The 24549-nt window shown below is 35.7% G+C and overlaps 2 protein-coding genes across 3 annotated transcripts in view; one reads left to right on the top strand and one right to left on the bottom strand.

Annotated features, from left to right (window-relative positions):
• Window positions 1-2358, bottom strand: part of LOC145686714 (tRNA (uracil-5-)-methyltransferase homolog B-like) — a 42099-nt gene extending 39741 nt beyond the window's left edge. Inside the window, exon 1 of one of the 2 annotated variants that reach the window (XM_081760297.1) lies at window positions 2184-2358. In XM_081760297.1, coding sequence (XP_081616423.1) covers window positions 2184-2290 — 107 coding nt within the window. In that variant the 5' untranslated portion in view covers window positions 2291-2358. The remainder of the gene's footprint in view (window positions 1-2183) is intronic. The other variant, XM_081760296.1, reaches the window with a different exon arrangement.
• Window positions 2359-2858: 500 nt separating this feature from the next.
• Window positions 2859-24549, top strand: part of LOC145686715 (E3 ubiquitin-protein ligase parkin-like) — a 35577-nt gene continuing 13886 nt past the window's right edge. Inside the window, exons 1-6 of the mRNA XM_081760298.1 lie at window positions 2859-3310; window positions 10567-10768; window positions 12728-13052; window positions 15007-15205; window positions 18305-18442; window positions 22765-22881. Coding sequence (XP_081616424.1) covers window positions 3053-3310; window positions 10567-10768; window positions 12728-13052; window positions 15007-15205; window positions 18305-18442; window positions 22765-22881 — 1239 coding nt within the window. The 5' untranslated portion in view covers window positions 2859-3052. The remainder of the gene's footprint in view (window positions 3311-10566; window positions 10769-12727; window positions 13053-15006; window positions 15206-18304; window positions 18443-22764; window positions 22882-24549) is intronic.

Here is a 24549-nt window from a genome sequence, read left to right as displayed (position 1 = left end):
GGAAATTATTCCCTATAAATACTACTTTTAAGGTATTCATATTGAATAAGATTTTTAAAACGTATGGCTGGAGTAGTTTAGTTTAGGGTGAATTATTAAGACACCACGGAATGAATTTCTTAGGAATGATATTCGTGCTATCCCATTTTGAAATGAAATGAAATTTTTGAGTTTTACGTCCCACGGTTATGTCGGTTAGGATAAAGGAGACGGTGATAATGAGAAATGAGTGAAATGGTGGAATGAAGAAAGTGGGAGGAAACGGGAGAACCCCGAGAAAACCCACGCACACGGTGTTTGTCCACCACAAAGTTCACTTGGCGGGGGCTGGGATCGAACCCGAGACCCCAAGCACCAGAGGTGAACGCTCTACCACTGAGCCACCGCGGCCCGCTATCCCATTTTATGAGGGCATACTTATATTCAGAAATATGAACTTTTCTTAGCAGGAAATGCACGCTTACTTCCTTAGTTGTGTTTCTTAACGGAGCAGATGTATGAATGAGTGCAGATTCACTTTTATGGAGGCTAAGTATAAAACACGAACTAACTTAAAAAAAGAAACCAATTCATGCTAGGTGAGCACTAATAAAGTACGAATACTATCTAACCGAGTCAGGGCAGAAGTGCATCAGTCTGAATACCAGAGCGGTAGTGAAGGGGCGTGTCCGCAGGAAGCAAGCGCGTCAGCGTTGGTAGTATGCCCGTAAACTACGTATGGCAACTTACGCTCCACTGGAATTTTCACCAGTCCCTTCTTCTTTCCTCTGCATCTTTTCACTACCAATTTATTTCTTTTATTTTACGTCGCATTTCTGACACATTACATCACGCTTGAGCAACTCACAATCTTGCAAAAATTTAATTACGTTCTTTTCCCTACGGATATGAGAAATTAAAGGCCTATGTTTAGCAGAAGGGGTCCAGATCTTTTCTCTAAAAAGTGATACAATTGTGGCAGTTTCTGTTCACATTCGGTTAGTTTAGGGTAGGGTTGGTTAGTTTAAGTAAGGTTAGGCTAGTTTAGGTTACGTTAGGTTAGTTTAGTTTATGTTATATTAGCGTAGGAGTCCCGCATAATTTTCCAAAAAATGATAGAATGTCGCTCATTTCTACTAATATTACGTTAGTTTAGGTTAGTTCAGGTTAGCTTACGTTAGTTTATGTTAGGTTAGGTTACATTTGGTTACGTTATGTTATGTCTAAGTACTTGCATCATCCATTTCTCCTGTAAATTTTGTGTTTTTTACGTGATTTTGGACCCCTTGTACTAAACATACCCCAAATTAAAAATTAGGAATACCTTTGAAATCCTAATATTTTATTCTTTATCACGTCAGGCAATTCAAATCGGTGTTTTGGGGGGCGCGGTGGCTCAGTGGTAGAGCGTTCACCTCCGGTGCTTGGGGTCCCTGGTTAGATCCCAGCTCGCGCCGTGTGGACTTTGTGGTGGGCAAACATCGTGCTCGTGGGTTTTCTCGGGGTTCTCCCGTTTCCTCCCACTTTCTTCATTTCACCATTTCATTTATTTCTGATCTTCACCGTCTCCTTTAGCCTAACGGATATAAGTGTGGGACGTAAAACTTAAAGATTTCATTTCATTTTCATTTTTCAAATCCGTGTTTTAATTTTCTTTGGTATTTGAACACGACATCAGCAAGTTCTGCCATATCTTAACACTCTTCTCGGATACTCACTACCAGAACATTAGCTCAGACAGCCCATTGAAACGAGTCGGACACTTTTTGGACATCTTTTGGATACTCCGATCATTAAGTACCGGTTTCATATCTTCAACATTGCCAATTATTGCTTCAATGCTTAACAGTGCACTGTTATGTGCTTATAAGTGAAGATTTTGTATTAGATATTCTAGTATTTTACGCATCCTACAGGTAAGAGCGACATATAATCGGATTTCTTATGTTCCTTTTTCGAAATCATAATTTGTTTTTTTCCGTAAATTTTACAAAATTGTGCCCCCATAAACTGGAATAGCAATGTAGTATCATTCAATCATTTGTCTAAAGCAAAATCTTCTAACCGTACCAAAGATTTGCCAAATTTGGCCCTTATATTATCATGCTGCACCGGAATATCTACGATATTAAATTCATAGTGCAAGGCAAATTGTTCGACCCCTGTTGCTGTTGTGAATAATTTTAAGCAAATAAGATACTTACTTGCCTGTTACAGATCTTAGAAATCTAGAATGAAATGTATAGTTTGAGTTAGTGTTCGAACTTTTCGTAAGCTTCCATGTGTATTTCAACAGCCCACTGAACGCCATATCTCCCTTTCACACCTTCACCGTCATAATCATCTACATACAAAAAGTGAAAGAATTTATGAACATCACCCCATGAAGAAGAAAGGGTAATAGTATACATGAGAACCCCCTGTCTTCCGTGCGCGAGGATACTTCATATTATATATTTATACGTTACCAAATTAAATCACTGCGTTGTCTTCATTATATGTGCTTAACATTCTATTTTTACTTTCTAGAATAAATTTTGTTGATTTCGATTCGAAAAATGTTAAATATTTTTAAATTTATATCATGATGCAGACCAAAATCCTTGTTGCATATAATGTAATGCGCTATAGCATATAAAGTACAAGGGCAAATAGGTACGTTCTTTTTTATTTTCGTATCAGTGGATAAGTAAATGGAAGTGGGTTTGTTACCCCCTTTCTAAGTTCGTAGATACACAATGAATAATCCCTAAAAGTATGAGCGTCCAGCTTCTTCTGGAACTCAGACGGTCTTACGTATACTATATCCGAAGAAAGAAATAATTAAATATATTACACATAGTTATAACATTATTTTCAACACAAAAACAGTAGTTGAATTTATATATTTATTATAGTTTATTCTGTTTTTCGAATAGTAAGTGAAACAAATCGGTAGATTGTTAAGCAGTTCAATGAAAGTTGGAAATGTTGATCATGAAGTAGGAAATGTTCACAGTAATCTAAAACTCTTTTTAAAAGAAAAAGAACATACCAGCTGATCCATCGCAATCCAAATAAACAGAATTGCGTTATGAGTTTTATTGTTGATTTTCTCTATCGGATTTTTAGAGGAATGCTACACTTATTGTGGTTTGGAAAGCAAACTCTTTCAAATACTTTAAGTATTTACGTTAAAACAAATACAGGTAATACTTTGTGTGTTAATTTGGACCCAAAATGGGATATAAAAAATGTGAAGGAAGTAGTAGCCCCGAAGCTGGGATTATCACCAGAAGAATTAAAAATAATTTTCGCTGGAAAGGAATTACACGATTCAATAGTAATTGAGGTAGGTTGTTTCAATATTCTTTATACTTATTCATAAGTCGAAATCTATTTTTTGAAAGTAGAAGGTCAAATCTGGACAAGGTTTTACATAAGGCAATACATTAGCTATTTCGATCTTTGAAACTTTAGCAAATCTAATTAAAGGTAAGCTTTACAATACACGCCCCAGCTGCGAATCAATAAGTGGCCACTTTAAAAGGCAAGTAAGGTAGAGATAAGTGGGATAGAGTAGAGTCGGGTTAGCTTAGGATAGTTTAGGCTCGTTTTGTTAAAATAAATTGGGCATAATTTTCTTGTGTCTGCATAGGCATACCAACTGAAGCGGGTATTGTAAAGTTTACCAGTAATTAAATCTAGCTTAGGTCAATGTTCCGTTAAGGGGGTCCAGTGTCTTTGACACCGCTTCTTTCTATTGATTTTCGTTTGATTTCATAATATAACGTTATATTTGGTTCTATTAGGTTAGGTTAGCTTAAGAGGTCCAGTGTTGTTTTGGAACCCCTTAACGGAACATGGACCCTAGTTTGACTAAACGGTAAATTTTTCACGTTTCAATGACAGTACTTTAGTAGGGATCTTTAAGGCAGAGAGTGGCCAATTATAAAATGGTTTCGAATTTCCAACCTTCCTAACACAATTCCAAGTGTGTTAAAATTTGGGTTTACTTTATATGACACGTTCGTCTTCATACGTGTCGAAAAGCAGGCTGGTAGCCAGCCCAAAAATGTGTTGGGGCGGTAGAAGTTCGGGGGGGGGGGTATCCAATCATATTATAGTTCATCATCGTATAATAGTTCATTTGCAAGCCCACCGTGAAAATTTTAGGAGGGCCAGCAACAATTTAAGGAGGACCCGAGCCCCCTAGACCCCGTGGATACGGGCCTGTCGAAAAGTAGGACTGGTTTAAAGGTATTTTGTGACAGATGCGTTATTATATCTTTACTGGTGAGGCATGCTCGGTGCAGTCGTGTCAACAAGTACGAAACGCATGCATCTAACTCAGCGATTCCCAACCGGTGTGCCGCGGCACACTGGTGTGCCGCGAATGGGCCGCTGGTGTGCCGCGAGGAAATCGAAACAAATTATTAATTCTGTAGGAACCAAATTGCAAGACATAATGGAAAATGTATACTTGTATTTCACATTACTATGAACCTCTACTATAAATCTACAATTTTAAGTTTCATAATGTGTTACTTTTCTGTACATTTTTAATGCTGAAAAACGTTTTTATCATTGTCATGACCATTATTGCTTCTTTATTGTTGTAGACTATTTCGTAACTTGAAATTTTAATATATCATTCAATAAATTCACAAAGCAAACATGTATACAAATTACCTATATTTGTGTTTTAAAAGTAAAGGTGATTTGTTTATTTGTTCGTTATTTAGTGATCTTCCCTTTTAGTTAAAGGTTAGATACAGTTTTCGAAAGAGAAAGTGGATTTTTAAAACCCGAATCCTACATTTCATTGCAATTGTTTTCTATTTTAAAATTAGAATAAAAAATAAGCCTAATGATTTACCACGGGGGAAAATCAGTGATCGAGCTTTCTTCTCTGTAAGAAGGAGATCAGTAATCACATAAAAATACCACGGTATTTTATATTTACAAATAATAATAGTAATTTTATATATATATATATATATATATATATATATATATATATATATATATATATAATATGGGTGTGCCGCGAGAATTCAAGTTACACCTGTAGTGTGCCGCAAGTTGAAAAAGGTTGGAAAACGCTGATCTAACTGTTGTGTGATCCTTAGAAGATAGTGTTGCATCAAATTTACATCAGTGCAGGGTAAAGCAGAATGGCTCATGGGAAACAAGCGCGTTAGGGAAGGTGAGCATGCTCATAAAGGAAGATTTGTTTTTTCATCGCTTCCTAATACATGGTTGTATATAGTGACATTTTTTGTGTTTGTAGAATACAACGGAGAACGCATACGAAGATACAAGTGAAGTGGGGGTGGAGAAAGTGTTTTCGTTAAATTTTTTAAATGCGCAATATTTCGATCTTTTACATCTTTCCGAACATAAGTCATACGGAGAACAACTACAGGAAAGCCCTTGTTAAGGTCTTAAATATGGGTTTCTACCAATCAATCTTTATAACTTCAATACGGTCGGTTCTGATTAAATGGCACTTTGTTTTGCCAAATTGGCCAACATCAAAACTTGAAGTTACGTGTCAAGAAATCAAGGGGCAGAATGGGAAAGTGACATATGAATGAAGACAGGGAACCTATGCCGATCTACGGAATCATATGTGTGGGAGAGAGAGACAGGGACCATACTGAAGGCTATATGACAGAAACAGAGCAAATGGAGACTGTAAGGCACCTACTTCTGTGGGTTCGTACTCTCAATTTGAAGTTGGTCCTGTGTTTAGTATTGGGTTTAATCATCTGAATGGCTGCATTGGTTGCACATCGCTTTCTCTTATTGCAAATTTGTCAGGCCATTAAGTCCTGTGTAATACTTCCCACTCTTGGACAAACATCCGCCCGAGGTCAATACTCGAGAGCATGCTTTCATTACACACATGTGATAACGTTGTGTTCATGGCGTTCATAACATGTTCCTGGTCCGCGTTATACACTGCCAAGATTGTTATGCGAGTGTCGGGTTTATGGTCTGGAATGGTATCATATAATAGATGTGGACACCTTGCATATATTTCCTCAGAATAGTGTGGCGAATGCACTAGCGGATCCAGGAGGATCGTTTGGGAGGGGCGGTTCGCTTTGTCGAAGATGAGCGTAGCTTCAAGGTGACCAGTATTTAATTTGCAAGAATGGGACTCATATGAATCCGGGGCTGGAAGGGATTGGAAAAAAAAAAAAAAAAGATTCCCAGATTCCACTTTAGGACCCGAAATTGTATATATATATATATATATATATATATATATATATATATATATATATATATATATATATATATATATATATATATATATATATATATATATATATATGTATGTATGTATATATATATATATTTTTTTTTTTTTTTTGTAATGGGAGTATTTTTTCTGTAGATTTAAATTAAATACGTACTTCCGTTTCGGAGGCGTGGCGGTGTCATGATTCACTTCACACACGGTCACCGCAACATATGAGATGCACTGTCTGGCACAGTACTTGCATAAAAGAAAATACTGTATTGACGATAACATTCATTTTAACGAAAGACTGCACAATTTGCTCTAATCATTTATATTTTGAGTAACTTGCGGGACAGCAGTTAGAAAAATTAATACAAAATTAATCTATCTCTATAATTGTGTGGGGTCCACGAAACATAGTATAATTATAGTTATACTTACAACAACAATAAAATTACCTAGGTATATTATACTAGCCTTCCTCTAGGTGGGGCTCGCCCCAGATCCCCAATCTGGTGGACATACGGCCGTAGCAGATGTTCCTACGTGGTACTGCGGCACAATATTTCGCGTTCTTCCTTCTGCCTTTCATATAGAATTGGATTGAGCTAAGACTGTGTCACGAAATTCAAACACCTCGTAAGGCATTTTAATGAACCAGCCCCACCTTTTTTCCTTCTCTTCTACGTTAAGTGAAAATAAACGTTCAAATAAATGTTGAATTATTTTTAATGAAAAATCAAACTACCAACTTTCACGTTTCTAACCGCAAAGGATCCCGAGATATGGCATCTTATAATAATAATAATAATAATAATAATAATAATAATAATAATAATAATAATAATCCCACCCCTTTTCTTTCCTTCTAGGTAAAATATAAAAAATGCTGCTATACGTATTGAATTATTTTAAGTGGAAAGTCCATATACGAAATTTCATGTTTGTAACCTTCAAAGATTCTTAGATATTGATATCTTATTATAATACTTGCAATCGCCGCCACTTTTTCTTTCCATCTCTTTTTTCTCCATTTTACTATAATATCAAAAAAAAAAAAAAAAAAAAAGTTGAAACGCGTGTCAAATTATTTTAAATGAGAAATCCAAATGCCAAATTTCAAGTCTCTACTCGTAACGGATTTGAAGAGATGGCCATCTTATTAAAGTAATTTCCACCCCATTCTCCCTTCCTTTCTTCGAATTAAAAAAAAAAAAAAAAAATCCTTCCTTAGTAATACCCTACGTAACAAATCTTATATACTGTCCTAATTTCAAGTTTCTAGCTTAAGTGGTTTGGCCTGTACGAAGTTACTCACTCAGGATTTCGTCTTTTATGTATGAATTACAATAACAAACTTGTGTTATTTCTCAAGAAAATATGAAATGCCATTTGAAGTCATAATAAATCCCTGGTCCGTTCCTAATGTTTCCGTGTTGAACCCCAAAAGTCACGGCTCTCTTTGTTGATCTAGAAGCTAGCGAACGTATCTTTGATGCAAGGGGTTCTGTGGTTTGATTTCCGGTGAGTGAGCATCGAACGCACTACAGTGGTTCAGATCCAACATTAAACTCTAGTCCTCGTTCTGTAAAGCATCGCTTTTGGCAAACGACGTAAATACATATTAATCAATCAACCAACTGAAAAGTCTGTTTCAGAGAGCTTTCCGGTAAGGAGCGCTGAAGATTCTATATTTCTCTTTATTCAAGGTAAAGGTACTTGAAGTTTCAGGACCCGAATTCCATTCCCATATCCTTTATCTAGGACACAATTTTAAAATATACGTTTTTAGTTCAAAGAATGAGCCGTCTTACTCTCCTTCTTACAGTTGTTCGTCCAACGAATGAATCATATTCTCGCTCCTTTGGGGCTTATGGTGACCGCCCCAAGAAACTAGGGAGAAACGTATTCACAATTCAAATATGTCTGTATTAAGTACTATTAAGTACCACACATTTTCATTAGACTATGCTACGCTTGTCACACATATTGGATCGGTCGGGGAAAAGACCATGTTAGTATTTCCCAATGATAAATGCTCAAAGTTCAAAAAACCCTTTGGAGGGGGCGGTCGCCCCCTCCGCCCTCCCCGTGGATCCGCCAGTGGGCGAATGCAATCTATCGCGATGTTAACCAGCAACAATATGTACAGAATGATATACAACACTGGGCACACACCTTAGTCAAAATAGAATGGTTAATAAAAAGAGAAGAGTTCGAAAATTTATCAAACGCTAGAATATGTCGAAACAAAATTTGTAACCCAACCGTGTGGTATGAGTCTTGAAGACCCGAGCGCGCTATAACTTCCCAACTGAATGATTCACGCTTTCAGCCGCAACTGTTTCTTAGAGAGCAATGCAAAAAATTCAGCTACTGCTTGGTGCAACCATCTAGCGTGAGCAATAAAAAATATACATCCAAAGTCTTACTCGTTACAGCGATCTTACCCGTACCACACTAGTTAAGGGTTAATATTAACTAGTTCCATTGTTATCAATTATGTATTTATCTATTGGTCTGTAAGCTTATTCTTTTTTAACATTATACAAGGTAAGCACAAAAACAGTCCCGAGTTTGAAAAGGGTTTAACTTTAAAATCATAAGTACTACTCTGCTCAAACTTTCACAGTATTTACATGAGGTCAAAAAGTTTTTGATAGTGTTGATTGGAACTACAAATACGCGATGTACGTGCCGTCTAAATAAGCAGAAGCCATCGAGATGATAATCCAGGTCTAACCACACTTGTGAAGCATAACCGATGTAATGGAGCTCATAGCTGTACTAATGCGTTCCTGGAGATCTAGGAGACCTAGTTTATGTATTTCCACTATCTACAATCCTGCATGATCTTCAGAAACGCATCAGGGCAGCTATACATTACATTACATCAGTTACGCTTCACAAAGTTTGGTTGGAGCTTGATTATCGCCTTGATGGTTCCCGCGTAATAGATGGCGCACACATCGCGTTTTTGTCATTCCAATCAACATCATCAAAACCATTTTGAGTTCATGTAATTACTGCGAAAGTTTGAGTAGAATAGTACTTATGATGTTAAAGTACTATTCAACTCAGGTACTGTTTTGTGCTCACCGCATATATGTATCTTTTTATAAAGCCGTGAAGTATTAGTTCTCGCAGGGAGGAATCAATAAATTTGCAGTTGAAAGAATATCAATAATTATTTAATTATAGGTATAAAGTTTCCAAATTGTACTTTACGAAATTATACTGTAATATTATTTTAAGTATACTTTTTGATTCATAGGTACTTTATATTAACTGTTAATATATACGTAGTTGAAATGATATTAATAAATCACTGTATTTTCTGAATATCGTCGTCTGAGATTCAACACCACCTATCTCCAGTTTTGGCAAATTTGAGTTTTTGATACCATTAGAATCAGGATGGCACAGAATTTGGATAAGTAGTACATTTATACCACGACAGATGGCTCTGTTATTCCCTCAAAGTAATAAATACCGCGTATGTTGAGGCTGAAGCTAGTTTTTAACCAGTTTTTTTTTTTCTCGTGTAAAATTGGTTAAATGTTACTTACACGGTATTGAATCTTTGATATATAACTTACTGTATTCAAATGTGCATTTAATTGTACTAAACGTTTTCAGCAATCTTTGTCGTCTTCGTCAGTAACTCTTGGAAACTCACATTCTTTACTTCTCAAAATGTCATTTTTCATTTTTTTTTTTTTTTTTTTAATTCAGTTAAAAACTGGTGACATTTAAATTCCTATGAATGTAAATTCCTTATACTTGAAAGACTTCTTTTGCACGATCTAGTAGTGTGAACATTTTGCACTAAAACTTCTTTCCTAACGACATATGTATGTAATGTAAAACTAGTTTTGTGACATTCTGTTCACCACTGGAAACACACTTGTACAGTTGCTGTTGTGAGTATCAAGTTATAAGATTACATGCTTTATCAACTTACCACTCAGACACTGTAAATTTGTAGCATGTAAACTTTTCGCAGAAGTTTTAATTTCTCTGACAAATAAGTAACTTTTCAATAACTTCTTGATCTGCAGTAGCATTAAACCGATGTAAAAACACTTGATTTCATATTTTTAAATTATGTGTTAAATTTAAAGCTAATCTGGTTTAGAGCCTCAACCTGTCTTCATAACATATCTTTTAGTGAGTGTTCCTTGAAAAAACTTAAATAAAAGAAAAGTCAAAGTATCTGTTTTAGATATCAAGATGGTCGATATGTCAAGCATATCAACTAGTATTTTTCAATTATTTGGAGGTAGAAGTCCGGTGTATGTCTGTTTTATTTTTTATTCTATGTTTGTAGTAAGGTAGAACTGTCTTTGTAGGAATGTGATTTGGGACAACAAAGTTTCATTCATGCTGTTAAAATAAAGCCAAACGTAAAGGAAAAGAATGCAGATAGTGAAAGTGCAAGCAATTCAGTTGGGACGACGGAACCTGATTCAGAAGGTTCAAAACCATTAAATGAGACTCTGATGGACTTACAACTCACAGGGAAAGAGAGAAAACGTTTGGAATCAGAGTCAGGTGAGTATAATTCTACTCGGAGATTAATTTGTAAGTTTGAAAGAAGTGGTTCAGTTTAGATAACCATAATTTGGTTTTGCTACATTTCTTCTATGTTAAATTCTTGCTGTAAATTCTAAGGGCGAAACGACATAAATGAAGACATAGATTTTTTCTTTGTTGTTTACTTGTATCTTTCTTTTTTAAAATCTTAAATCCTCGAACGATTAGAAATACCAGACGTTGTTGTATTAATCCGAGGAAGATTTGTGAAATTAATTATCTGATATTCTGTTTAATTTTATATTACTTTAAAATCTCATTCAGGAGTTCTACGATTGCCAATTTTTTCAGGTGATAAAAAGAGATTTTTAGCGAAATGTGTTATTCAAAACTTATATATAACAAACACATACATGGTTGCAGAGAATAAAGTATTGCTAGAATAATTTTAATTGGAAACGGGCATTTTCGTTTCCTTTAAATGTCACACATAAAACACAAAAAGTACATTGTACAGATCTTTGTTCTTTTTTATTGTATTTTAATGAAGAGTTTGCATCTTTTAATAGTCTTACATTTTTTTATGGTTCAAAATACAATTTTTGTTTGCACTAACTTATAAAAACATTTTTATAAGTGACCAGGACTATAATTTCTTTAATTTATTTTAAAAAACGGAAGAAATCGTTTTACGAGGAAAGTAAAAATATGCAAGAAAAAGGTAAATCTTACGGAGAAAGGAAATTAACTCTAGCAATTCTAATCTCCCATTTGAGACATCGCGACTGTAAATCTTCTCGGAGTGCTTCCGTTTCCTCCGTTTTTCTTTATTTTATCAATTGTTACATCACCATTCATTTGCATTTATCATCCATTATTTTAAGTCTGAAAGACGTAAACGAGGGACATTAAACCACAACTATCCATCTCTTATGTTCTGTAACTTGTCTCTCGCACCCACAAAACCAAAGAAACAAAAAAAGGAAAGAAATGCATGCTTTCAGACTTGCTCAGTACATGTAACCTTTGATATCTTCCTCTTCTCGCTACTGTGTTAAATAAAACTTTTGTTCTTTGCTAATTCGCTTGAATATTGCAACTACTCTTTTTCTCGTCCTTACATCATTTTAATGGCACGTTTTTAATCATGAGCATCCTTCCCCCCCCCCCAATTTGTATGGACACCTTTGGTTCAAGTATATTATTATGAATTATTTATTTTAGTAAACTTTCAGATATAATTTGCGAGGTCAGTTTATCTCCGCACATTGGAGGTGTTGTAACTTGAATCCACCTTATAAATTTTAATTTTTGTTTAAGTATAACATTGCCCATAGATAAGACATATATCGATCGATAGAGTACATCAAGCTGAACAAAATGAGTTTCTTGAGGGTAAATTCACATGCGTAGTTTTTGAAATGAAATGAAATGAAACTTCGAGTTTTATATCCCATGGTTATGCTTTTTAGGCTTAAGAAGATGGGTGATTCAGGAGGGTGAATGACGAGAAAATATTTGGTGGAAGGAAACGAGAGAATCTCGAGAAAACCCACGGAGACGACGTTGTCTACTAGAAACTGACTTTGTATGGTATCGAACCAAAGACCCCCTCTCTACGTACTTTTCGAGAAAATCGAATTTTTTGGCGGTAAAAAACATTTTGTTCATTGTTAATAATAAATGGTAGTTTCTATCCTGTTGAAACACATCGTTTATTTATTGATTTAGTCGTGTATAAAAAATACACTGGTATATAGGAGATAACGTTAACTGTTGCTTGTCTCTTCCTACTCCTAACAGTAATACACCTATTCTTAACAGTAGCGTACATACTCCTAATAGTGACTCAGATAATTCTAACAGTGACACAGGAACTCCTAACAGTGACACATATTTCTTGTAATTTATCCAGGTGTATACTCTCTTCTTAGTCAACTGCTTGAATGATAACTGTCTAATTAATTTTCTTTTCAGATAATGAAAAGAGACGAGCACATTTCTATGTGTATTGCGGTTCTGCGTGTAAACAGATGCGCACTGGGAAGCTGCGTGTGCGGTGCTCTGCTTGTAAAGAAGGTGCGTTTACAGTGACGAGGGATCCTTGTTGTTGGGGAGATGTACTAGAGGCTGGAAGAATTGGAGGCGTTTGTGAGACTGTGGGTTGTCCTGGAGGACACGCAGAGTTCTTCTTCAAATGCGCGGAACATACGTCATTAGGAGAAGATGATGTAGCTGTTGCTTTACATTTAATTAAAAGCAATATAAGGGATATTCCTTGCCTCGCTTGCACAGATGTAAGGTGAGTTTGAATACTTGGAAATAGCTATGTGCATTCATTGTTGTTGATGTATTTGTTCTTATTTTGTGATGAATTGGTTTGTCAGGTAAAATGTTAACTAGAGATAAAAATACCTTAAATGAACTTTGTCATTAGGACTTCATAAAACAGTATTATAAAAAATAAATAGAAAATTATACTCAGTGATTTTTAATTAAAAAAAAATCCGTCACGTAATTCAGACTGTGGTAGCTGAAACAATTCGTAGCATAGAGGGCTCACTGGTAGAACACGTCAAACCTCTGATGTGTGGAGTCCTTGATTTGATCCTCAATCAAGTGGGGGAGAACATCGTGTCCATGGTTTTCTCGAGCGCTCCTGTTTCCTTCCACATTCTCGTTCCACCAATTTTTTCGTCATGATTCCCTTGCCTTAACCATCCGTCTTTCTTAGCCTAAAGGCCATCCATAATCGTGGGACGTTACACTGAAAGATTTTCATTTCATTTCAGGTCGTGGGATAACACTAACTCTAACGTCATAAATGAAAACTTAAGTAATGTTCCGAATAATCTCCAATACCCATGCAGTTTTCACAATACTTCCCTACAAAGATCCGTTATAATAACTGAAGAATTATTTTCGTATTAAGTGGTTTCTTATTTTTGCGGGCGGATTAAACGTTGGGATTTTTTCTACTGCTTCTTCTGTAAATGTATATATTTTTATGCTTTTTACTATATATCTTACCAAATATGATGAATTCTAAAATTTGGCATTGTGCAATGGAGCCAATAAAACATAGACTGGGGCAAACATGAATTTCAATCCGTAATAGAAACAGAACTATGATACATTCTGGTACCACTTTCTAAAATAATCATAATGGTTGACAATACACTTGAGCCATCGTTTTGGAAGCATATGGATGCTACTCATGAAAGTTCTTTGGTTGGACACAAACCTTTTCTCCAACATAATGAAACTATTTTACCGTAGGTTGCGTGTTCTGTTTCTCTTTGGAATCAATTTATTCTAATCGATTCTCGGACAGCTTGTGGCACATCTTCGTCCTGTGAAACTTATTCCGCTGAGATGTTTCTTGAACTAACCGATGAGATCATTATGAAATGGTGCAAGAGTTCGACTGTACGAAAGATGTAGGATATCCTCATGTCAGTTTTTGAATGATTAGTAAACTACTTTTATTAAAAAATAGTTGTATTTAGTTTGTAATAAACAAATAGTTTTAACATACAGTTATTAGACTTAAATAATAATGTTTGGCGTGGGAGACCCGGCTTCGATTCCCGGCGGGAGCTAATGTGGTTCGGATCCCACGTTAATCAGTAGGTCCCGTCTCATATAGCCTCGCTGCTGAACGGGACGTTAACTCAAAATCAACTCAACTCATTAAATAATAATGTTGTCTAAAAAGTAGTTCACAGGATACCGAAACAACATAATACGTAATCAAATGCTGTTGAGTTCGTTCCTGTAGTCGCTGCCTTGACGTAGATTTTGGGGGAATCGTTATTCTAGCAACACTGTAATTTGTATGGATGGCAACACTGGAAATTCTTCAGGCTCATATTTTCTGTTGTAGACTAACATTATTTATGATTGTAGTAAGTTGGATTTCGTTATATCCTTTTACTTATGAAAAACAAACGAAAGAAAAATGGTATATTTTCTGTTATATTTAGTATGTCAGGCTGTTAACGAAAGTGAGTGATGAAATAATGGGTGGAAGGAAACAGAACCTCGACAAAACATACGGACACAATGATGTACATCACATATTTACTTAGCCTGGGTTCGAATCAGGAACCCTTAGCTTCAGTGAGCACTCTACAAGTGAGCCTCCATGCCCTCTTTAATTGTTTTCCTGTTAAGTAATTTGAGATATGATCATATGCTTCTATTATTTACTAAAGATTTGTAATTAATTTTTTGTGTGTTTCGTTTATATATAGTAATCCTGTGCTGGTGTTTCCCTGTGAAGCTGGTCATGTAACGTGCTTAGACTGCTTTCGAACATATTGCCAATCTCGGTTGAGAGAAAGACGGTTCTCTAGCCATCCAGAATTAGGTTACACGCTTCCTTGTCCTGCCGGATGTGAAGATTCGCTAATCACTGAAATACACCATTTTCGCCTTCTAAAGGATGACGAGGTAGTAGCATACCGTGTTCCTTCTTTAGCCTATTCTTCTCTTTTCACAAATATCTGCTTAAAGAAAAAGACGGCTAAATGTAAATTGGTCATAATTCTCTCAAACTGTGCAGTATTTTGTGTTATTGTAGCAGTGTAGAATTTGACGCTGAGTCAGACTAAATAATTCTTAAGGTTACAGAAAAATAATTGGCCAGTATTCAGATTTTTTTTATTTTTTTATTTATTTATTTATTTTACTGTACAATTATTATTGATTCCAAGTGAATTGTGGGGGCCAAGTGTACCAAATCATTCACATGCTAATTCGAATGTTTTCTTCTTTATTTGTGAAATGAAAGTAATGTATCTATGATTTTAATAGAAACTCTGCCTATACAAATACTGCTTTCTTGACTAAACATACAGCTGCCACTGACATGTAGATATCTATCAGACAAGAATAAGAGTTAATCGTCTCATTATGGAATGCAATAATTTCCGCAGAGTGTATGTTTTTTATAGTAAGAGCAGGGAGTCATAAATTGATAATAAGCTTTCACGTATAATGCAATTTTGGTTATATAGTACCGTATTCATTGTTAACCGTATTTGAATTCTCAAATTTAAATACCACAGATAAATACTTGATGATAATAATAGTACTTAATATATAATGAGTACTATAATGTCATAAAGTTACTTAATATATAATGAGATATTAGAAACTTTCTGATGTGTGAACACTTTAACAAAATCTTGTGACCAACGCTTGATATTTTTCATCATTACAATCCAATAAAACTTAAACAAAAGGTTTGAAGAACACGATCCAATTAAAATTGGACAAAATTTGAATGGCATTCAAAACTGTTGAACAGAGTACCGTATATTTCTTGGAAGATGTGCTAAACAGCTAATTTAACATATCCTAGAAGACTACGGCTCGAATGGCCGTTTACAATCAATCAATAGGAAAAACTGTATTCACATTCGTAAACTCAGGATCTCCGGATATTAAGATCTCAAGTACGAAGTTTTAAGACCTCGCACAAGTTATCATTAAGTGTACTAGAGAACAGGCACAAGGTTCAGAAAACTAGTTGGGACTAAAGTGTAGTATTAAAATTATTAAATTTATTAATTTACATATAAATTGGTCGAAGAAAATTGGTGTGTTTTTAAATCCTACGAGTTAAGAGATTATTCATTTCAGGGACGTTACAAAAGAGAACATTGGGAATCAGAACCCCACCGTCACTTTAAAGTTCTCAAATTTACACTGAATAATGGCATTTTTAAGTTATTTTCAAGTATTTTAAATTTTTCTTCCTTTCCTTTTCTTCTTTTCTTGTGGGGCCAGGGTTTTATTCGGAACAAGAGGAGCCAATTATCCATATATCGATATATAATTGAATCAATAAAAGACTAGACCGACTGTGTTCTTAATCCTTGTTATAACGTGATTTGATCCAATTGAGTGTATTAGGGAGTATGAAGACAGACATAGAAAAAACTAAAATTTCTGTAAAATCTATTTCTTATAGTATTACATTAAAATGTAAATATATTGAATTGTTACTAACGTTTCATTAGTATCAAGTATATACAAATTTTATAATATTTGATAAGAAAATGAATTTCATATGCTTATGTTGTTAGTTCCATTACCCACAAGTACTTATTCTCAAATCATGATATAGTACTTCCTATTCGCATTACAAATTATAAAAAAAAAAAAAAACTTACATCTGGCAGCTCTGACAGCACATGTGCGTGCACTCTGCGTAGGATGTTGTACAGAAATTTCGTTAGTAGCGTAACTGCAAAGTTGTCAAAAAAATTGCACATCGCTTTCTTAGGAAAATTTTGAAATGAAAGCAAAGGAAGATGTGATCATAAATGCACAAAGAAAATACAATTACGCCATGTAATACTGCGAGAAAATCACTATTAATACTGTTCAGGGGGGGGGGGGGGATGGTTCTCAGTGGTAGAGCGTTTACCTCTGGTGCGTGGGGTCTCTGATTCGATCCGATTCGAGAAGTAAGTTTATGGTGTGTACTTGGGTTTTCTCGATGTTCCCGTTTCCTTCCACATGGTCATTCCACCAATTCTTCTATCATTCACTTGTCTTAATCATCCGTATCCCTTAGCCTAAAGGGTATAATCGTGGGACGTTAAACTGGAAGATTTCGTTTCATATTTTTTAAACACTATTCCCATTATATTATTTCAAGTAATTATTTAATAATATGACTGTATTGCGAGTGGTGATAATAATTAGAAATAATGTAAGTAAAAGGTTAATAGTCTCCGCAAGAAACAAACCACATCACCAGGAAGTATTTTCGAAGAACAGTCTTCATCTTCAGCCTAGGCACACTTCGAAAATGATTTAAACCATAGAAAAGAAAAAGGATAGGTAAAGGATTTTAAAAATGTGCGAATCAAAAATCTTATCACTAGAAATAGATATGGAAAATTAAAGAAGCTTATTACATTCATAAGAAGAAACCGACACTCAATTCAGATAAAGGTGACATAAATGCCATTTGGAGCAGTGTGTTTATTACTCATTTCCGCCATCTGGAAGGTAATAATAATAATAAAAAAGGTAAACAACAGTGATAAGTGAATTACTATTAACATATGTGTATTTCTAGTGACAAGATTTTTGCTTCGCATATTTTAAAAATTCTTTTTAACCACTTTTACTTATCCATAATTTCTTTCCTATGGTTTAAATCCTTTTCTAAGTGTGCCTAGGCTGAAGATGAAGATGAAAGTACTTCCTAGTGATGTGGTTTGTTTCTTGCGGAGACTATTAGCCTTTTACTTACATTATTTAATAATATGGTTTAAATTCTTTAAATTTTTAGTTTTCTTTCTATGAATCTGTCATAGATAAAGCATAAAAGGTTAGGCTTAGTAAAAGTCAACGCTGTAATTTTAGCTGTAGCGGCGAGTGTATTTTATGCCAGTATACTTTTATAATAATAATAATAATAATAATAATAATAATAATAATAATAATAATAATAATAATAATAAACACAGTGGGATAGTAGCAACACTGGGCTTTCAGCTATTTATGTATAATATTCTAATTTCCTTTCAGTATGCTCAGTATCAACGTTTTGGTGCCGAAGAATACGTAATACAATCTGGTGGAGTATTTTGTCCGCAGCCTGGGTGTGGAATGGGGATTCTCGCTGATCCAGATTGTCGACGAATACAGTGCCTTAATGGATGTGGGGTATGTACTATGATATTAATTGTCGATAATTATATATTAATAGGATTTGCTGGTCTACAACTGCCTACTCTATAAGTTGTTACAAAATTTGAATTTATATATGTATATATATTGAAGCTTGAACACCATAAGTGAGATTAAAATGTCAATAGAATCATTTTGCACTTGTAGTGTTACTTCCATTCTCTACCAGGGGACTGAACTTCGGAACTTGCGAAGTCAATAAAATAGCTGAAGATCCTCTTCTGCTTTGTGTTATCTTTTGCTGATGAACCAGATTTTTATTTTCAACAAGATGAATTTTCTTCCTGAATTGTACGAAGCCTATTTCAACGCAATATTTATTGGCGACAGGTGAATTGGAAGAGAGGAGACTTCTACCACTTTCGCTCATCAAGATCTAGCCCTATGTGGTTTTCTCTTTTGGTATCATCTCAAAGACGTGTGCTAAAAAGCCAGTACAATTTCAACTGTCTATCTGGGTCAGTTTCTTGGAGGTAGTAATTTGAATTGCACGACATAGCTCCAGTCTATACAGTTGTTGTTACCAGTGTTACAATGAAAGACTTGGCTTCGAGAAGATTTAACATCTACCCTATAGCCCAGATTTAGCACTGCTGCCTTGGCAATATGTGACGATACAAAGTTGCTTCGTTATACGAGGGCCATCCGGAAAGTGGTACCCATTTGTGCAATAGACACAGTAGTACATATTAACAAATATACACATTTTTATTGGAAAGAACATACTTTACACTACTTCTCCACATAATCACCAAGCAAATTGAGGCATTTGTCATACCGTGTGACGAGTTTTTGTATTTCAGCGTCATAGTCCTCCGCCGCCAGCGTATTGAGATACGTAGTCACGCCTCGTTTAAGTTCTTCATCGCTGTCATATCTTTTTCCCGCCAGAAAGTCGAGACACATTAGGAAAATGTTCACAGAGTTCATCAATTGTGACGCGCCGATCGTTCCTCACGTATTCATCTACTGACCTCAGCAGTTCGTCTGTAATAACAGATGGTCTCCCTCAACCTTCGTCGTCGTGTGTACTCCCCCCCCCCCCCCTCCCAGGTTGAAGTTGCAACACCAGCGCCGAACAGATGACTCGTCCATCGCATTGTCTCCATACACCTCCTTTAATTGGCGATGAATTTCACAAGGTCAAACGTTTCGTGCATTAAGAATTAATCACGGCCCTCATTTCACAACTGGCGGGGTTCTCAATTCGTTTAATCATTATAAACGAGCACAGACACAATACAGGCACTGCTAGCGTCACGCAACCTCGCACAGAGCAGGCAGACAGCAACTGACGCGGTCTGACCTTGCCCAGCGGCTCCCCGAGTCGTCGGCGCTTCATGCGGCGCAAATGGGTACCACTTTCCGGATGGCCCTCGTAAAATGAATAAAAGAAAGAGGAAAATGGATGTTAATTTATTGAAGTTCAAATTGTTGCATGATTAAATTTGTTGTTTTAATTCGCATGTTTCTTCTCGATCATATGTAATCATGTTTGTAACAACTTGCGATAGTATAGTCTTAGAAGTTTCCTTGCCTGTCGTTTGTGGTGCTGTCTTACGGGTCATTCCTGAGTTACCTGGTGATTATCTTAACAGTGCTGCCCTCCGTAAGGGTCTTGGGAACTGGGAATATTGCCCCGTTCACACAGGGATTGATTACAAGTTGGATCGTCTAATGTAACTGGATATTAAATTTGGAACCTTGTGATTGAAAATTTATTCTTTTGGACTTGTTGACCTGTATAAATTTAATAATCTAATTGGATTAAGTGAAATTAATGGCTGGTTTGATTCTGAAGATAGGCAATTTGTGAAAAAAAAAAAAATTGAAACCTGTTTTGTTTCTGTTGAAAGTTTAGATAGCCATCGGTTTAAAAGGGAAGATTTTGTGTTATAATTGGGGAATTCTGAGAAGTTCGTGCCGTATTAAGTTGAGTGGAATTAATCCTTCATTAAATTAATATTGTGCCTTGTGTTAAGTTGCAGTGGATTTCAGGCAAGTATTTCTAGTCTTGTAGTTATCGGAAGTTGAATAACTTGCTTCTGTAACTGGGTACAGTATAAACCAACAATTTGTGACCTGTTGATTGATTACTTTCAACGGATCAAAATAGCAGATAAATTCATATATTATTTTCAGTCGTTTTGTTTGTTAGACTATAGTACTGTTATCTATATTTACTTTTTTGTTGAAATATATATTTCTTGTTCAAAAAAAAAAAAAAAAAAATCCATCTTTCGTATTAATTGCCGCATGAATTTCCTCTTTGGCCAAACCGAGTTTCTCGCAACTTTGTTATATGTTGCAGACAACATCCGTATGGACTGGAACACTGTCATGAGGTACGAGCGCAATCGCACAGCAACTGACTAAAATGACTGCCTCCAACAAACTGACGCATCTAGACAATTGATATTAATACATTCTTCTTCCATAGATGGCACTATATGCCATGTAAGATTTATTACTAGTGGTGCGATACTTCAGCGGAAACTTTTCGAAATACCCTCGTAGGAAACTATTTTAAACAATCTTTCAAGGAGAAAATTTCGGTTAGTATTTGTGTAGATTTTCTGTTCTTTCCTTTTTAACTTACGGCAATCATCTTTTTATTTATTTATTTTATACTAATACATAAATAGATTTTATGAAATATCGAAGTACGAATATATGTTTCTAGACTCTTGTCTTTGTGCATAACAGTTGAAACGTATACACGATAAAAGTAATAAATTCGCAGAGAAACAAAGAGAGAAGGGGGGAGGCAACTTTTTTTTAAAAAGACATGTTGATTTCCGTTTCTTCCTACAGGGAACTTTTTTGGAATAGAAATTTTAAAACAATAAGTCTCCTCCATATATTTACCAACATTTACAGAAGAACAACATAATATCTTTTCTGACCAAATTTTAAATATAAAGGTCTTAAGTGATTTCGAAAATTGTTTTGAAAATGAAACTAGTGATGTAAATAGCAACATAACGTTTCTCTCCGTAATACATGCAGCTGCCTATAGGTATGATTTTTATTATACCGTGTCTATATTATTGTGCTAGAGGCTTTCCTTTAACTTGCACATTTTGTTGGTCTTACAGATCTTTCGTAATTTCTTTAGAAGCTGTTGGGTTCAGTGAGTAAAAAATTTAAATTTTATTCAAAGACATAAAACGTTACCTTTCTTGGTGGAGTGTGTCAATGAATGGAGAATAGCACTTCGTGACACAAGGTTTCAACGTTCTACAGAATTCCGCTTTGTTTAAACGGTCTCACCACGCTTTCTTATTAATTGGTTCAGGACCAACTACTTAGAGGGTGAGGTGCTGGGCGCAGCTTGGCTGGTATTTTTGAAGTCGCGACTTTAGCTTACCTACAGCTGGATAGAAGTAGAACAGAAAAGCAAATGTGGTATTGTAAGTTTCCGTTTAACATGTAGTTTGTAAGTATGTAGGGTCATTTAAAAAAATGTAACTTTATGCTTGATTTGACAATACTATTGATCTGTTGGTATCGCAGAGTATGAAAAGCAATGCATCCCTGCCGATATTTGCGTGGTCCAGAATTTCAACGTTTCTGGTCGATTATTTAAAAGTTACAAGTGAGTACAAATAGCTTATTGAAAGAAAGGAATCTTTAGTAGGAATAGAAAATCAATTAGTTACTAGAAAGTAGTATACACACATAATTGAAAAGGTACAGTATAAGTACTTTCTCTAAAAAGCGTCATCAAGCGTAAAGGGGAGGAAAAGCGCTTGTAGTTTACTATTTTTAGCGTGTGTGATCATGTTTATATTGTTTTCTGGTCTTCCCAATTTTATGTTCCCCTACTAAACTTATGTGACCATGTGACACTTCCAACGTGACCGCGGTGGCTCAGTGGTAGAGCGTTCACCTCTTGTGCTTGGGGTCCCGGGTTCGATCCCAGCTCCCGTCAAGGGAACTTTGCGGTGAACAAACACCGTGTGCGTGGGTTTTCTCGGGGTTCTCCCACTTTCTTCATTCCACTATTTCATTCATTTCTCATAATTACCGTCTCCTTTAGCCTAACCGGCATAATCGTGGGACGTAAAACTCAAAGATTTCATTTCATTTCACTTCCAACGTAGCGCCCACCTGGACGCTTCTCACGTTTCTCACTCTTCTTTCATTTTTCCTTTTGTTTTACTCTAGCGGAGGAAATAATGATAGTATACTCTTTTTAGTGTTGTGAATACGTTTAATAATAATAATAATAATAATAATAATAATAATAATAATAATAATAATAATAATGATAATGTATTAATGTTGTTTTGCAGTTTGTATTCTGTAGAAATTGCCTGCAGGGTTACCACATAGGTGAATGCACAGAGACTGAATCCACGGCTGTTGCATCAGGTAGCAGTTACAGTGTCGATCCAAATCGTGCTGCACAGGTAGGTTACACTTGCTGTCTTTAGTTACATTTTCATTGTTCTTTTATTGTATTAATATATATACGAGGCATGTTTTGTACCTCTGAAATTCGACCTCTGCAGCGCTTCGGTTGGCATCCCGCGCATGTGCGATGTTTACCTGTCTGTTGGTAGGTTGCAGATGCCATTACTGAAACAATCGACAATATTTACGTTTATTTGTGAGAAGTTAAAATGTCTCCGCTGATTGAGAATCCCACCGACTGTGAAATACGCGCTGTGATTCGTTTTCTTAGTGGTAAAGACGTGAAAACGGCTGAAATTCATCGCTAGATTAGTGAAGTATATAGAGGAAACATTATGAGCGATAACATAACGACGAAATTGTAAAGCGTCTGTTCTCTTTCACTACAACGACGAAAACGTAAAGCGTCTGTTCTCTTTCACTTTTTCGCCAACTTTCTGCATCAAGTCTTCAGTGTTGACAGAAGGTCGCCCATTTCGTTCCTCATCATGAACATTCGTGCGGCCATCTTTAAAAGCTTTAACCCAGTTCCGTACCATTCTATCGCTTATAATATTTTCTTCATACACTTTACTAATCTGGCGATGAATTTCAGGTGCTTTCACGCCTTTAGTACTAAGAAAACGAACCACAGCGCATATTTCACACTCGGCAGGATTCTTAATTGGCGGAGACATTTTAAGTACTCACAAACGTAAACACGGTCAAACGTTTCCGTAATTGTTGTCTGTGGCTTCCCAACAGATGTAGGTACACAGTGCGCATACGCGAGATACTGAGCGGCCGAATTTTAAAACAGTACCTACTTTAAAAAAAAACATGCCTCGTATATTAGTTGTGGTGAATGTATTCATGTAGTTTATCGAATGTGTCTTCATTGCTTCTTATTTACTCATGTCATGCTTCATATAACGAATCACAACAGTAATAAGTGGTTTAAAGGCTGTAATGCTTATTAAGGACCAGCAGTAGATAAGGTCCAGTGGCGTGGTATTGTAATGTAGTTCTTTTGAAAGCGAGATCATGTGGGGGGGAACGGCTTATATTGTGTGGGTTGATCCTTTGACGACGATGATGATGAGATGGATGATAATGGTGAAATAACGAGAATGGGAGTAAAACGGGAGAACCTAAAAAAAAACAGGCACACGGTGTTTGTCCACCACAAAGCCCACTTGGCGGAGCTGGGATCGAACCAGGGAACTCCACGCGCAAGAATTGAGCGCTCTACTCCTGAATCAACGTGGCCTTGTGAGGATTATTTTGTATTAATGGTCTGGGAACCCCGCCAATTGCACTGGGTTCAAGTCCCGATCGTGGTTCGGTGCCCCACCCTTCCTTTGTAACCTCAGTGTTCTATAAGGACCTAAAAGTTTCAATTTTTAACTTGAAATTCACTTTTAAAAAGTCATAAATAATGAAATAGTGTACATTTCGTACAGAATATTCCACTAGAGACATACGTATTCAGTATATTAACTAGCTGATAACATAAGTGATCCGCTATTTTACATTCTAGAAATTTAGTTATAATCACCTAACTGTTTATTCGAAAATATTGAGAGAAGGACAATTTTAGATAAGAGGAAGAGAAACTGGTTGGGACATTGAATAAGAAGGAACTGTATCATGAGGAATGTGCTAGAGGGTATGGTGGCAGGAAA

The sequence above is a fragment of the Thermobia domestica genome, chromosome 5, assembly GCF_964235325.1.
Source record: "Thermobia domestica chromosome 5, izTheDome1.hap1.1, whole genome shotgun sequence".
Classification (NCBI taxonomy): Eukaryota; Metazoa; Arthropoda; class Insecta; order Zygentoma; family Lepismatidae; genus Thermobia; species Thermobia domestica.
This window is presented reverse-complemented; position numbering and strand designations above follow the sequence as displayed.